General features: G+C 43.5%; 1 protein-coding gene across 4 annotated transcripts in view; it reads right to left on the bottom strand.

Moving 5' to 3' along the window:
* WWC1 (WW and C2 domain containing 1) overlaps window positions 1–15,175 on the bottom strand; it is a 153,996-nt gene that overhangs the window by 15,897 nt on the left and 122,924 nt on the right. For all 4 annotated transcript variants that reach the window (XM_019450242.2, XM_019450243.2, XM_019450245.2 and 1 more), the window contains 2 exons: window positions 7,930–8,082; window positions 5,529–5,620 (listed from right to left, as the gene is read on the bottom strand). In XM_019450242.2, coding sequence (XP_019305787.1) covers window positions 5,529–5,620; window positions 7,930–8,082 — 245 coding nt within the window. The remainder of the gene's footprint in view (window positions 1–5,528; window positions 5,621–7,929; window positions 8,083–15,175) is intronic.

Genomic DNA, 15,175 nt, shown 5'->3' with positions numbered 1-15,175 from the left:
GTCCAAATTCAAGATGTGGACAGCTTTGGTTTCCTCTGATGCCTCTCTCTCTGGCTTGCAGATGACCACCTTCTTGATGTCCTCAAGTGGTATTCCCTCTGTGTGCACATCCCTGATGTCTCTCTGTGCCCAAATTTCCTCCTCTTACAAGGACAGCAGCCATACCAGATTAGGATCTACGCACATTTTGATGGCCTCATGTTAACTTCTTCATCTCTTTTAAGGCCCCATCTTTACATTACAGTGACATTCTGAGGTATGAGCAAGGGTCAGAGCTTCAGCATATGAATTTGGATGGGTGGGTGGGGACACAATTCAGACCGTAACAGATGTATACTGAGGAGTAGAGCTGGGTCATACAGTAAGTATAGGTTTACCCCTTTAAGAAACTGACAAACTGGTTTTCCCACCGACAATATTATGAGAATTTCAGTTCCTCATCTCTATTTGCTATTGTCAGTCTCGAAGTTCAGTCATTCTGCTGGGGGTGTGTTCATATCTCACTGTGGTTTTAATTTGCACTTTCCTGCATTTACTGACCATTCGTATATTTTCCTTCGTGAAGTATCTGTCAGAGTATGTGGCCTGCTTTAAAACTTGGTTGTCATTTTATTACTGAGATGTCAGAGTTCATTACATCTCCTGGATATGAACTCTTCGTACATATTTGCTCCACGTCTGTGGCATGCCTTTTCATTTTCTAAATAGTATCTTCCAAAGAACTTTGGTAGTGATAAAGTCCAACCTGGCAAGTTTTTTTTTCTTTTATGATTTGTGTTTCTTCTGTCCTGCCTAAGAAATCGCTGCCTGTCTCAAGGTTACAAAGAGTTTCTTTTATATTTTCTTTTAGTAGTTTTATAGTTTTACTATATGATCCATTTCAGATTAATTTTTGTATGTGGTGCTCAAAGGTTTTATTCTATATGGATATCCAATGGTGTTCTGGTACCATTTGTTGCAAAGAGTTTATTTTTGGTGATATCTTTCACAATGATTCTTTCCCTTCAGACTCCAGGGTTGGGAGGAGTTCTTGTGGCAAAAGGACTGCATTTGTTAATTGCTAATTTTTCTTTAGTCCCATTTTTACTTCTCAAAGACATACATAACTGCCAGGCTTCTGATCAGCAGGAGACAGAGTGGCCATACTGAGTCAAAGGAATTCCAGCCAAAAGCAGAGAATTGGACATCCAGTCAGCTGGCTCAGTGAGACTGTGGACAAAAATAAAATCTCCCCTGGGATTTTCCTGATGGGGAGAAAAGATCTTGGATCTCCAGCCCCAGTCGCTTGACCAAAACCTCCCCTGTTCTTAGACGGGGACCAGTGCTAACAGAGACTCCTTGCTCTCCCACCCTTGCTTCACAGCATCTTGATCTACACATAAAAGGGCCACTGAACATGGGAACACACAAAGAGCACTTCCCTAAGAATATGGCAGATGCCACATTGACCAGCATTTAATGAAGGCTTACTAAGCGCCAGGTGCTATGCTAAGGCCTTACAACAACACTGAAAGCAATTATTGTCTCCATTTTACAGATTCAAAAGCTGAGGATCAGGCGGTTGACAGGCCTTGTCTCATGTCACAGACCACGAAGTGGTACAGCCAGGTTTCCAATCCAAGGCTGCCCAACTCCACTGTAAGTGCTTAATGACTACGGAAGTCTTTTCTTTTTGACCGGGAACCTGATCTAAACATTTCTGGAAAGGAAAAAAAAAAAAAAAAACAACTCAATTGTAGAGAAAAATGATTAAAGTAGACATCTTTTCACCCTTTAGAGTGGCAAAATATATAGATATCAGATAACATCAAGTGCTGGTGAAGGCATGGAAAATAGGCATATCTCCGCAGGGAACAGACATCAGAGCAGCCAATTTACACTCTGAAGTCACTTTAGCAGTATCTTCTAAAATAAAACACGTATGTATTCTTGATTAAGTACTGTAGTTAGATTATATTGAGTATTGGAGAGGGTATAGCTTAAGGGTCCTTTTAATCGCTGCTGGTAGGAGCATTTGCTAGTACAATCTTATTTGAGAACTATTCTGCAATGCCTATTAAAATATAAAGCACACAGGCCCTGAGGCCCAGCAATGCTATTTCTCAACCTCTGCCCTAGACAAACACACACAAGTTCTCAAGGAGGCAAATACAAGGACTTTCACCCTAGCATTGTGATTATATTCTCTTTTATTTTCTAATACTCTTAGAATTTTGTTTTGCTTGTGGATCTTAAAAAAAAATCCAGTCTTGTGATTATATGCACTAAAGAAACCTAAGAAAATAAAAGGAGGGAGTAACTATGGTACCCTGGCCCTTGGGTGCTGAGAGAGAAGGAGTGGAAATTAGCACAGAGGGCCAGTCTTTGGGGGACCTCCACACATGACTCTGGAGTGGAGCAGGCACAGCAAACCTAGTTAACATTCCAGGACCAAGAGAAGCCTCCAGTCTGGGGGGGGGGGGGGGGGTGCTGTGGATGGATTTACTCCAGTATAGCAGCTCTGGGATTCCCAGTCCTCTTTGTAAGTCAGTGTCTAGGGAAGTTTGAATGGCAGGGGTGGGGAGAGAGGGGGCCACAAAGGGATAGAGAACAGAAGGCAGTTGCTAGGGGATGGCTTGAAAAGTCTCACCACAAGCTTGGAATTTGGCAGAAACCACTGATCTTGTGCCAGGGTTTTGGAACACAGGTCCTGGGCTTTTCCGGCATCAGACCTTTGCACAGCCTAGCTTAGCACAGCAGTGTGCCACAGAGAGTTAGAGAGAGAGAGGGAGGGGAGAGAGGGAGAAGGAAAGGGGAGGTAGAAATGAATGTAAAGGGAGAGGAAAGAGGGGGAAAGAAAGGGACACAGGGAGGGAGAAAGAGAGAAAGAGAGAAACTGAGATAATTTAGAGAGAGCCCTAAAACAAACAAATGAACATATAAAAATTCAGGGACCTTACCCCACCCTTTATCACATGGAGAAATAAATAGTAAAAGAGAAGTGTGCCTGTGGGCCATATCCAGCCTACCGCCTGTTTTGGACAGCCCAAGCTGTGAATGGTTTTTATATTTTTAAATGGCTAAAAAACACAAACAAACAAACAAAGAATGATATTTCATGACCTGTGAAAATTACACGAAATTCAAATTTCAGCGCCCATAAGTAAAGCTTCCGTGGTGGGGACATGATGGCAAGTACCATCTACAGATACTTTGATGCTGTAACAGGAGGGCTGAATAGATGCACCAGAATCCACAGGGCCCACAAAGCAGACATTTACTATCTGGACTTTTCCAGAAAACATTTGCTGACCCCCTTCTGAGACCACATGTATAACTGGAGGCTGTAACAGAATAATGCAGAAGAGCTACTGAGTGCTTCCCATGGGACAAAATCTGTGCTAAGTGCTTATCTTATCATGCATAATCCCATTGAGTCTACAAAATACCCCATGTGTTGTAGACACTCATTAAATCTGTATTTCACAGAGGCAGAAATGGAGGTTTAAAGCCATGGTTCTCGGCCCTGGCTGCACATTAGGATCACCCAGGGAGCTTTTAAAACTTACTGATGCTCAGGCCTCACCCAGACCCAGGGTCCCACAGGAAGCTGGTTGAGTAAGACTCAGAATCCCTATCTGTCTGAATTCAGAGCACGTGCACTTAAGCCCAACTGTACTTCCCCCAAATGGCAAATTCACAGGCTGTGGTCATTTCCGAGATGGGATTCGCCTTCTCCCTTCCTAGCTGGGAGCTGGCGTTCCTTCTCATTTCCTGAATGATCATTTCTACCATCTGCTGGGTGTCCGCTATGAGCTTTGTGCTTTATCTTCATTATAGTGGCTTTCCTTTTAGTGGTCTGCAGTAAGTCCACGCAGTCAGTGTGACGTCCCGCTTTTCCAGACGAGGCTCGGCCAAGGTTAGAATGACTGCCCTGACAGTGGCTGCCCTTGTGGTGGAGGGCAGCGACCGGCCCAGACTGGGCTTCCAGAGAGCCAGTTACGCTCTGCTTCTTGATGCGGATGCTGGTCACACGGGTAGTTTGGTTTCTGAAAATTCACTGAGCTGTACACTTAGGGGAACTTGTATGTGTTGTGCCATGCCGCAAGAAAAAGTTAAAAATGCTTTGCCAAAGGTTACACAAAAAACCATGAAGCTAAGATTTGAATCCTGGTCTATACTATTTTTTCCTAAATGTGTACTGAGACTTTTCTTTTAGGATACAAGAGACTAAGAAGCACTGAACCACACAGACAGAACGCTGTCTCCAGTTCTTTTGTGGACACCGAGGAGAAGTGTCTCTCTGGAAGCATGTCTCTAATGTATCTGGAGAGAGAAGACCTCAGGCCTGGAGCCTTAGCAAGCAATACGTTTGGGTGGGTTTTAATGCTCTTGCTTTATTTTCATTACATTTAAGTTTTCCAGTTACCTTCTGAGGCAGACAGGGCTCATGGTCTCCCTAGTATCCATTTCTACTTTCTTAGTAACGGAACCCTGATTTTTGTATCCCTTGCAGTTAGGTAGGCCAAATGGCTAAGCTCAGCCAGTGAGAACCAAGCAGAAACCGCTGGGTGGGACTTTGAGGAATGCTCCTTGGTTAAAAGGCATACAGGCACATTCTTTTGTCTTTCCTCTTTTCTGATGCTTGCCTGATGGTTGGTGACTCAGCAGCCATTTTGAGCTAGAAAGAAGCCTCAGTGATGGCAGTCACCCAGTAAGAAAAGCAAAGCAGAAATAGAGGAGGACACTGGGTTCCCTGTAATGCCATGGAGCTGACAGATGAGGCTTGGATTGCTTCTTCCCATTCCTCTTTTTAAGTAACAAAGCAATAAACTATCTTATTTAAGCCTATTATTTCTCCTCCCTGTTCCTAGCAGCCAAATGAAATTCCTTATTGAAACATCTTCAATTTATGGCAGAGGATATTTACTTTCCATTTATAGTAATATAATTTTTTTTTTTTTTTACCAACATAAATGTGAGTCAAGTTAGGCACTAATATGTGACATAGCATGAGTGATTTATAGCTCACAAAATGACAAACTGAGAAGAAATTTTGGGAACTATCATACCAGGCTATACACAGTTGATTTTGGAACAACATGGATTTGAAGTGCACTAGTCTACTTATATGTGGATTTTTTTTTTTGAATAGTTACTTCTGATTTTCTTAACATTTCCCTTTTTCTGGTTTACTTTATTATAAGAATACAGTATGTCACACATACAACATACAAAGTTTATATTAATGGACTGTTTATATTATTGGTAAGACTTCTGGTCAACAGTAGACTATTAGTAGTTAAGTTTTGGGGGAGTCAAAGTTCTGTGTAGATTTTGGACCATGCAGTGGCTCAGTGCCCCTAGCCCCTGCGTTGTTCAAGGGTCAATTGTACCGGCTTGTTGCCTATAGAGAACCCATGAGGAGAGAGGTTCTCTGTCTTCCCAGGGGAACACTTCTCTTGGTTGCCCTGGAGTTTGGGGAGCTCATTCCTGCATCCAGGTCCAAGCCAGATCAGTTCCTGAGGCCCAAGTGAGCCCTCACTTACCAGCTGTCTTCCAGGGTCTGTGTGTTGATCCTTCCCTCCTGCCTCTTCTCCAGCTCCACTGCTGTCTGTTCCAACAGAGCAGACACGGCATCCTGTGGAGACAAAGGCCCAAGGGTTCATCTGCATACTACTTGCAAGAATCACAGCTTAGAGTGTGAACTTCCCCGTGAACTGAGATTAACACTGAAGTCCAGAGTGGGTATGTGTCTTGCCCCAAGGTCACTTATAAACTGGAAATACAGCACTTAGTTCATCTAATTTGCGGTTCTCCTGAGAATAACTCCTGTATGCACAGACAGACTTTTGGAAGACAGTCAAGTTTAGGAGTTGAGTGAGGCAGAAATATAGGTCTCTGGCTGTAAAGAGATTATAGTGTAATCAGGGAAACCATCACATGAACTGTCAATAATGTGATAATGTGAAACAATGTGATAAGGACTTTGCCAGAGGTTAAGCTTTGGATATTTAGGAACAACAGAGCAATGGCAGTGTCAGGTTGGGGTTGCATTCAGGGAAGACTTCCTGGAGGAAGAACATCTATACTGAATGGTGTCTACAATGAGGAAGCCCGTGTGACTTGAAGAAATTAATCTGAGACTCAATTTCCTCTAGAGTAGTTTCTAATAACTACTACAAAGGGTTGCTATGAAGAATGAGAACATATACATAAGATATATAAAGAAGAGTACCTAGCACACAATTAGCACTCAGTAAATGGCAGCTCATAGTAAAGCAAAAACTGACCTTGTAGCTTTCTGAGCACATGGCTAATTTGCAAACACCCTTTGTAGTGTGGGCCAGAGCTTGGAAAAATCCCTGAAATTCTCTTTTAGGGAACAGGGGACTAACACCAATTGAAGGCCTGGTATATGTCAGGCACTGGACAGACAGCTTATGTGTAACATTTTATATAATCTCTACAACTATTCTGAGAGATAGAGATTATGATTATTCCCTTGAGAAATGGAACAAGGAAACTAATTGTGCCTAAGGTCGGTGTCACTTACCCAAGGACATGCTCCAGAAAGTAGAGGATGTTTTCAAGATATTTGCCAGCTCATGGACTCCTTTTTGGAGTGAGGAAGACCTAGCTTTGTTGTTTATTGGATGTATGTCCTTAGGTAACCTTTCTGAGCCTTGGTAAGTGGCACCTAATAAACAGGACAGTGCCTGACACAAAAGGAAATGCAGGAAATGATAAGGATTATGAAAAAGAAGGAAGAGGAGGAGGAGGGGAAGGGAGGTTGGGGGGAAATAGATTTGATCCTTCCCCTTATCCTTACCACCTGACCTAGCCCATCTTCTCCATTGAAATTCTGGGCAATGACTGTCCAAAGTAACCAAGTACTGACAGAAGGAAGACACACTACAGAGAATTATGAGCTAATTTGAATCCCAAATGCTTTCTGTTTGGGATTCCAAAAGGATCCTGTATGCTGTGACACTCTATGTCCAAGGGCAACTTCACTGCTTGGTTGAATCTTGGCTAGCAGATGTGAGCTTCCCAAGTACAGAAAACAATTTCAGGACATTAAAAAGAAATTTTTTTTAATGTTTATTTATTTTTGAAGGAGAGAGAGAGACAGAGCATGAGCAGGGGAGGGGCATAGAGGGAGGGAGACACAGAATCCAAAGCAGGCTCTAGGCTCTGAGCTGTCAGCACAGAGCCCAACGCGGGGCTCGAACCCCCAAACCGCGAGATCATGACCTGAGCTGACTAAGCCACTCAGGCGCCCCCCAGGACATTTTAAAGTGTATTGCACTAAAATGAAACCAATACATATTTTTAAACCAAAAATAGGCAAATGTAAGATTTTTAAGAAATATACAATAATGAAACAGATACCATTTATCAAGCACTTACAGAGTGCTCTTCACATATACTTTTTCAAACCTTCCTAACCACCTTTTTAGATAAGGATTTGGCATGAAAAAAGAGGTTCAGAGCGGTGAAATGACTGATCTGTCACCCACCTAACACACCCCGGTCAGTGTTGTTTTCTGCTGTGTTTTACAGCAAGCCTCCAACATGGACCACTATGCAGATAGCAGTATCTCAATGAAGGTTAATTTTCTACCTTCTACAGGTTTCTCCTTCCTTTTCTACTTCATTAAAAAAAAAAATCATAAATTAAGGTTTTCATCAGGCAAGTTATACTATGGCAAGCAAAGTGCAGAAGGGGGGAACACAGATGAGGAAGGGGAAGGTTGCAGATCGGGGGCTACCTGCTTGTTTGCAGAGGTCTCTCCTATCTCATCATCTTCTTCTCTGTTCCAATACCCTCTGTTGCTTCCCCCACCTCTGAGGCCCAGTCATCTCCAATTCTGGGAGAGCTTTTCCTGTCATCCATCCAGATGCTGCACACCTAGGAGGGTGGTGCAAACCCGGGGCCCAACTCACCGTGCTTTCAGGACCTGGGGTGGGGACCTTGGCTCCCAGTGGCTTGGGCTCCCTGCTCTGCTTCTTCAAGTATTTGTAGCTCAGGAGGTTGTACCAGCGAGTCGACCTCTCCCCAGACCGACAGACCTCAGCCAGGCTGATCTGGGCGCCTCCCTAGTTGAGGACAGGAAAAGGCAAGAGTATAAACCAGGGCTGACAAGGTATATTCTGACAAGGCTCCTGGGGAGAGTATGAGAAACATCCTCAGATGAGATAGCAGCTTCCGGGAGGAGGAAAGGGCTAGTTGTTAATTATTTCCAATAACTCATTTATTCACTAACTTACTCATTCATTGGTTTACTCATTCACCAAATCTTTACTAAGCACCTATCGTATGTGTTTTTTTTTTTTAATTATGACAAAACCCATAAAATTTACCATCTCCTGCCCCCAGCTTTACTGAAATGTAATTGACATGTAACACTGTACTAGTTTAAGATGTACAACATAAAGATTTGGGTGGCGCCTGGCTGGCTCAGTTGGTAGAGCATGCGACTCTTGATCTGAGGGTCCTGAGTTCGAGGTTCACGTTGGGCATAGAGTTTACTTAAAAAAAAAAAACAATTTGGTATGGTATTTATTATGAAATGATCACCACAGTAAGTTTACATCCACCACCTCATGGCTAGAAATTTTTTTTCTTATAATGAGACCTTTAAGATCTCCTCTCCTAACAACTTCCAAATATGCAATACAGTGTTGTTTATGTACCATAGTCCCCACGGACTACAGTGCATGGTTAGAACTTATTTACCTTATGACTGGAAGTTTGTACCTTTTGACCCTTCACCCATTTCCCCTACCCCCCACCTGTGACAACGATCAATCTGTTTTTTGTTATTATGATTTGGTTTTATAGATTTCACATGTAAGTGAGATCATACAAGTATTTGTATTTCTCTTTCTGGGTTATTTCACTTCATATAACGTTCTCAAGGTCCATCCATGTTGTGACATAAAATTTGCCATCTTAATTAAAGTGTATAGTTCAGGGGCGCCTGGGTGGCTCAGTCAGCTAAGCGAGCAACTTCAGCTCAGGTCATGATCTCACGGTCTATGAGTTCGAACCCCGCGTCGGGCTCTGTGCTGACCGCTCAGAGCCTGCAGCCTGTTTTGGATTCTGTGTCTCCCTCTCTCTCTGACCCTCCCCCGTTCATGCTCTGTCTCTGTCTCAAAAATAAATAAACGTTAAAAAAAATTAAAAAAAAATAAAGTGTATAGTTCAGTAGTGTTAAATACAGCTACGTTGTTATGAAACAGATATCCAGTACTTTTTTCATCTTGGAAATCTGAAACTCTACACCCATTAAGTAACTTCCCTTTTCCCTTCCCCTGGTCCCTGGCAACCACCATTCTACTTTCTGTTTCTGTGAATTTGATGACTCTAGGTCCCTCATATAAGTGGAATCACACAATATTTGTCTTTTTGTGACTGGCTTATGTGATTTAACACAATGTTCTCAAAGTTCATTCATGTTGTAGCATGGGACAGGATTTCTTTCCTTTTTAAGGCTGAATAATATTCCATTATATCAAGAGACCACATTTTTAAATCCATTTATCCACTGATACACTTTTAGGTTGCTTCTGTCTCATGGCTACTGTGAAGAATGTTGCTATCATTGGGTGTAACCTTGGATATATACCCAGTTGTGAGATTGCTAGATCGTATGGTAATTCTATTTTTAATTTTTTGAGAAACCCCCACCCTCGTTTCCATAGCAGCTCTGCATAATGTTTTACCACCAACAGTGCACAAGTGGTTTCTTTATTCCACATCCTTGCAAACATTTGCTATTTCTTGTGTCTTAGATAACAGCCTTTCTAAGAAGGGTGAGGTGCTATCTCACTGTGACTCTGATTTGCATTTCCCTGATGATTAGTGATGGTGAGCATCTTTTTCTGTACCTGTTGGCCTTCTGTATGTCTTCTTTAGAAAAATGTTTATTAAGAGCCTCTGCACATTTTTATATTGGATTTTTTGCTTTTTTGCTATGGAGTTGTATGAGTTCTTTATACATTTTGGATATTAACCCCTTATCAGATACATGATTTGCAAATATTTCCTCCTATTCAGCAGGTTGCCTTTCCATTTTGTTGATGATTTCCTTTGCTGTACAGATTTTTAATTTGATGTAGTCCCATCTGTTTATTTTTGCTTTTGTTGCCTGTGCTTTTGGAGTCAGATCCAAAAATTATCACCAAGACCAATGTCAAGGAAGAAGATTTTGCACAACTCAAAGGGCCAGCAACAGGGGACTGGAGGAATAAACTATAATATATCTACACAATGGGATATTATATAGACATGTATAAAAAATGAGAAAGATCTCTAGGTGCTGATGTGGACAGACTTCCAGGCTGTATTGTTAAGGGAAAAAATAGAATAGTGCAGAAAAGAATATGCAGTATGCTACTTTTTGTATAAGAAATGGAAAGAGGGATAAGAATACATATATTTTCTCTCTCTCTCTCTCTCTCTCTCTCTCTCTCTCTCTCTATATATATATATATATATATATATATATATATCTGAGAGATAACAAGAGACAGATCCCCGAGGGCCTTGGAGGGCAGGCAAGGGGCCCAGGAGTTGACTCCAGATGGACACAGAAGCGAATGTAAAGTTTTAGGTAGAGGAGTGTGTGTGTGTGTGTGTGTGTATATATATATATATATATATATATATATATATATATATATATATATATATATATTTCTCTTTCTGGCTTATGTATATATACATACTATATTGCACCATATTTGAAGTGCAAAGGGTAGTGAACATTATCACATGCACGTATGTGCAACAAGAAATAATGGGAAGATAAAGACAACACTAATAAAGTGGGTAGCTATACAGGGTAGGTGGTGGGATTGGGTGCAAGGGGCAGGGAAGCAAGATTGCTTTTGAGTAAACCTTTCGATACAGTTTTTCTTTGAATGGTGTAAATGGATGCCTTAAGATGAAAACAACCTCCACAAAATTAATCTCACTGAATATAACCTCCCAGAGAGGGGATTTATTTCCAGTGACTTGACTTTTTACCATACATCCTTAGTGGAAAAAATGACCAAATACTTTTAATCATTCTTCACAGGCCTTACTATTGTTTCAACATGTCCTCTTTGGAAGAGCCCCAACCAGGTTTGGGGTTAGCAAATTCACTGTCCTGAAACACAACAGTGGCTATGCCAGCGGGTGGTAGAAATACCACAAGCTGGTTTGTGAAGTGGGCCAGTAGCTGAGTGGAGGCTTGGGTGGTACCTGGGATGGGGAGGGGGCTCCCCAATCTACCTGGGATCCTTTCTACCAGTTTTTCCTTCTATTAGGATGCACCAGGGCATGGCATGGACTGTGCAAACTCATTGTGTGTCTAAAGGTTAATTTCTAGAACAGTGGTGAGCAAGTGGAGAAAACAAGGTAAATGACTCCTACCTGCAGGACTAGAGTCCGTTCAGGAATTAAATACCTGTGCATTTTAGTCACCTGTAATAAATTTAAATATACACAAATATGTGTATATTACTCATTTACTCACTTAATAAATGTCCTCTGAGCACTTTGCAGACTCTGGAGCCATAGAAACATGTAAGACAGGATGTTGCCCCCAAAGGGGTCACACTTTCTTGTGAAGACAGACAAATGTGTCAGATATTACAGTTCAGAACAGGCCAGGCCATGTTTGAGGGGCAAGGGGGAAAGAATATAATGACAGCTTTGAGGTGTAACACTGCCATCAGATTATTATTAATTCCAACAAGATATACTGTCTATTTTGGGCTGGCTCATAGGTATAAATGTGGTCTACTTTGGTAAATGATGCCCTGTGAGGGCATTCATTTATTTATTCAGTACACACAGATAGCTAAGTAGCCTCTATGTGCCAGACACTGTTTTGAAGGCTGGGGATACAGTAGGATTTAAGGCAGATAAGAATCTCTGTCCTCATGAGCTTACATTCCAGTCTGGGGGAATCAGATAAACAAATCAGTAAGTAAAGTCAGTGTACTATTTCATGCATTACTAAGAAAGAAAAACAGTTGTCAATTACACTCTGACCTGTCATCTAGTATAAACTGCATCTTGATTCTAGAGATTTGATAAAATGTGAAAATCATGTATACCCTAAAATCTGTAATACTGATAAATGTTAGGTGGGGGAACGCGCTGCAGAGAAAAATAACACGGGGGCGGGGGACAAGAGTGGAGGGGGAATGTAATTTTTAAATAGGATGGAAGAAAGACCTCCCTGAGAAGGTGACATCTGGGTCAAGCCCACAATGAGGCGGGAGAGTGAGCCCTGTCCATCAGTATCTGGGAGAAGAGAATTCTGGTCAGAGGGGCCAGCAAGTGCAAAGGCCTGGGGCAAGGAGCATGCTGGTATATTCAAGGGGAACAGGGAGGCTGGAGGAAGAGTCTGGGGATAAAATCTGAGAGATAACAAGAGACAGATCCCCGAGGGCCTTGGAGGGCAGGCAAGGGGCCCAGGAGTTGACTCCAGATGGACACAGAAGCGAATGTAAAGTTTTAGGTAGAGGAGTGTAAGCACTGATTTGCAATTTAATAGGATCACTCTGGTGACTCTGTTGAGAGGAGATGAAGGGAGGCAAGGACAGACCAAGGAGACCCAGGAGAGACTGCTGCGCAATCCAGGTGACAGACAGCAGTGGGACAGGAGCAGCGCTAAGTGGCCGGGGTCTAGGGATCTTCTGAAGAGGGACCTGCCAGGAATTCCTAAAGGATTAGATGTGGAGCGGAGAGGAAGAGACAGGTCAAGGATGAGCCTGTGGTCTCTGGCCTGGGCAGTGGAAGAACAGAGTTGCTTTTAGCTGAGACAGTAAAAACACAGGAAGACAGATCAGGAGTGTGCTTATGGACAAGTTCATCTGAGATGCCTCCTGGACAAGCAAGAGAAGATGTGGAACAGACAGCAGAGGTGTTATACAGCTGCGAGTGGGGAGGCCCAGGCTGGAGCCATACATCTGACATGGTGTTTGAAGCGGGAGAATGAGATGAGATTACCAAGGCAGTGAATGCAAACAGAAAAGGGGAGAGGGGTGAGTCCTGAGCCCTGACACACAGCAGTTGGGGAAATGAGAAGAATCAGCCAAGGAGACAGAGATGCCAGTGATGAGGGAAGAACACTGAGAGTGAGGTGCTGGGGAAGCCAAGTCAGGGCAAAGGAGGCCGAGGAGGATTCTGGGAGCAACTGAACCAAACACAGTCGACAGGCCAAGGAGGGTGAGGATGGAGAAGTGGCCACTGGGGTTAGCTACGAGGAGGCCACGGATGACCTCGGGGAGCACATTTCTAGCAGAATGATGACGGCAAAATCCCACGTGAACTGGGTTACAGAGAGAACATTTCACCTTTTGCTATAAAGGAAAGAAACAAAGTAGTAGCTGGAGGGAGAAATGGGTAAAATCTTTCTTTTTTTTTTTTTGTTTTTTTTTTGTTTCTTAAGAGAATTAATAGCCTGTTGGTGTACTGATAGGCCAGGCCCAGCAGAGGAGTGAAGACTGAAGAGAGGAAAGAGCCAGAAAATAACAGGTAGTGAGAAGTTGCCTCACATGGCAGTGGGGGGGCGCCAACCTCAGAGCCAGGAGAAATGGCAAGAACCCAAGAAGCGTGGGGAGCAAGGCCCTCAGCAGGGGGAGTATGAGGGTGGGAGAAGAGGCCAGAAGTCTGGGGACAGGGGAGAGGGTAAGAATTTGCCCCTGGGAAGGGGAAGGCAGTACCAGTGCTGAGTAGCATTAGGGCTCATGTGAGGTTTGTGACCACAATTTTAACACGAGACCATACGGCATGGCTGTGTTTTAGTGCATGGACGGAGAGTTCACTTTGACAGGGCTGGGTTTTCCCAGGTGGGGACGGCAAGGTGAAAAAAGCCTCTTTGTTGTAATGGTTAACTATGGAATAGGAGGGGTGCCTGGGAAGTGGGCTTTCTTAACAGAACCTGCTCTGAGTGGCACTGAGCTTAGTAGCTAGGGAGTGGACAACAGGGTGCAGCTGGAAAGCCTGTGACCCCGATTATGCCATGCTAAAGCATTCAGTAGAACAGTTGCCGGAGAGAGTGGGCAAGGCAGGCCACGTGTTCATCCAAACCCATAATCCAGGTCTGTGGACAGGGGGGACGTGGTAACCACCTGAGAGGCGGGACAGTATGAAGGCTATGTGTAAAGAAGCTGCAACCAGGAAGCGGACTTCTCCACTTACTCAATGGATGACCTGGGCAGGTTACTTAGCCCTTTTGCGTCTTGATCCTTCATCTGTCAAGTGGAGGCAATCCTAACGCTTCTTCCTCAGGCTGCTGTGAGCGTTAAGGGAGACACTGCATGCAGATTTCTTAGCCCAGTACTACAAACAGACGCTGCTCAGGATGGGTACCACTGTGGCAGCCTGGCTGATTAAGCAGCTCAAAGCAGACCAGGGATTCCCCAAACCCAGCAGTGTAGGGAGACCGCGTGGGAGCACACGGCCTTTCTAGTGTCTCACTTCCTCGCTTACTCCTCTAGCCACCAAAACACGGCAGCCTGACACTCTATATCCCCACAGGATACGGGAAAGTAGATTTCCCATTGGCCACAGACAGAGACAAGCCACAGTGGGATGAGCGCTTTGGCTGCTGCCATGGCAACCAGCAATGGCCACACTTCAATTAGGAAGGAGGAATAAAAGACATCCAATTAGGAGAAGAAAATAGGATTGAGTCTCTTCTCATTGAGGAATTCCCAGGGCTGAGGAAATGTTTCACAGAAGAGCCTGGGATTGGAAAAGCTTTCTGCTCTGGTGCCCAATATCTACCATGCTCACCAGTCTTCAGTCACTGTCCTACCTGTGGGTTCCAGGGAGCACCACGCTGGTACAAACACCAAGGGGCTGATGTGGGTGGGCTGCAGAAGGGGAGCTGCCTAGCTTCTAACTGCTCATGGCTCTTCTTGATTGTGTGACCTTGGGAAGGTTCTTTTACCTCTCTCTGCCTCGGTTTCCTCACTGATATAACAGTACTTGTTTTATAAGATTTTAGTGAGGGTCAGATAGAAAAACTACACATAAGGGGCTTAGCTCAATGTCCACCACATAAACTGCATTCAATCTATGGATGCTATTGCATTATTGTCAGTAGTAACATCAACAACATAAATGGCAATGATGCTGTTTTGTACCCCAGCTGAGGAGAGCAGGGGACTGATAGTCAGTGAG

This window comes from Panthera pardus, unplaced genomic scaffold (assembly GCF_024362965.1).
Source record: "Panthera pardus isolate Hobbes unplaced genomic scaffold, ASM2436296v1 HiC_scaffold_2, whole genome shotgun sequence".
NCBI lineage: Eukaryota > Metazoa > Chordata > Mammalia > Carnivora > Felidae > Panthera > Panthera pardus.
This window is presented reverse-complemented; position numbering and strand designations above follow the sequence as displayed.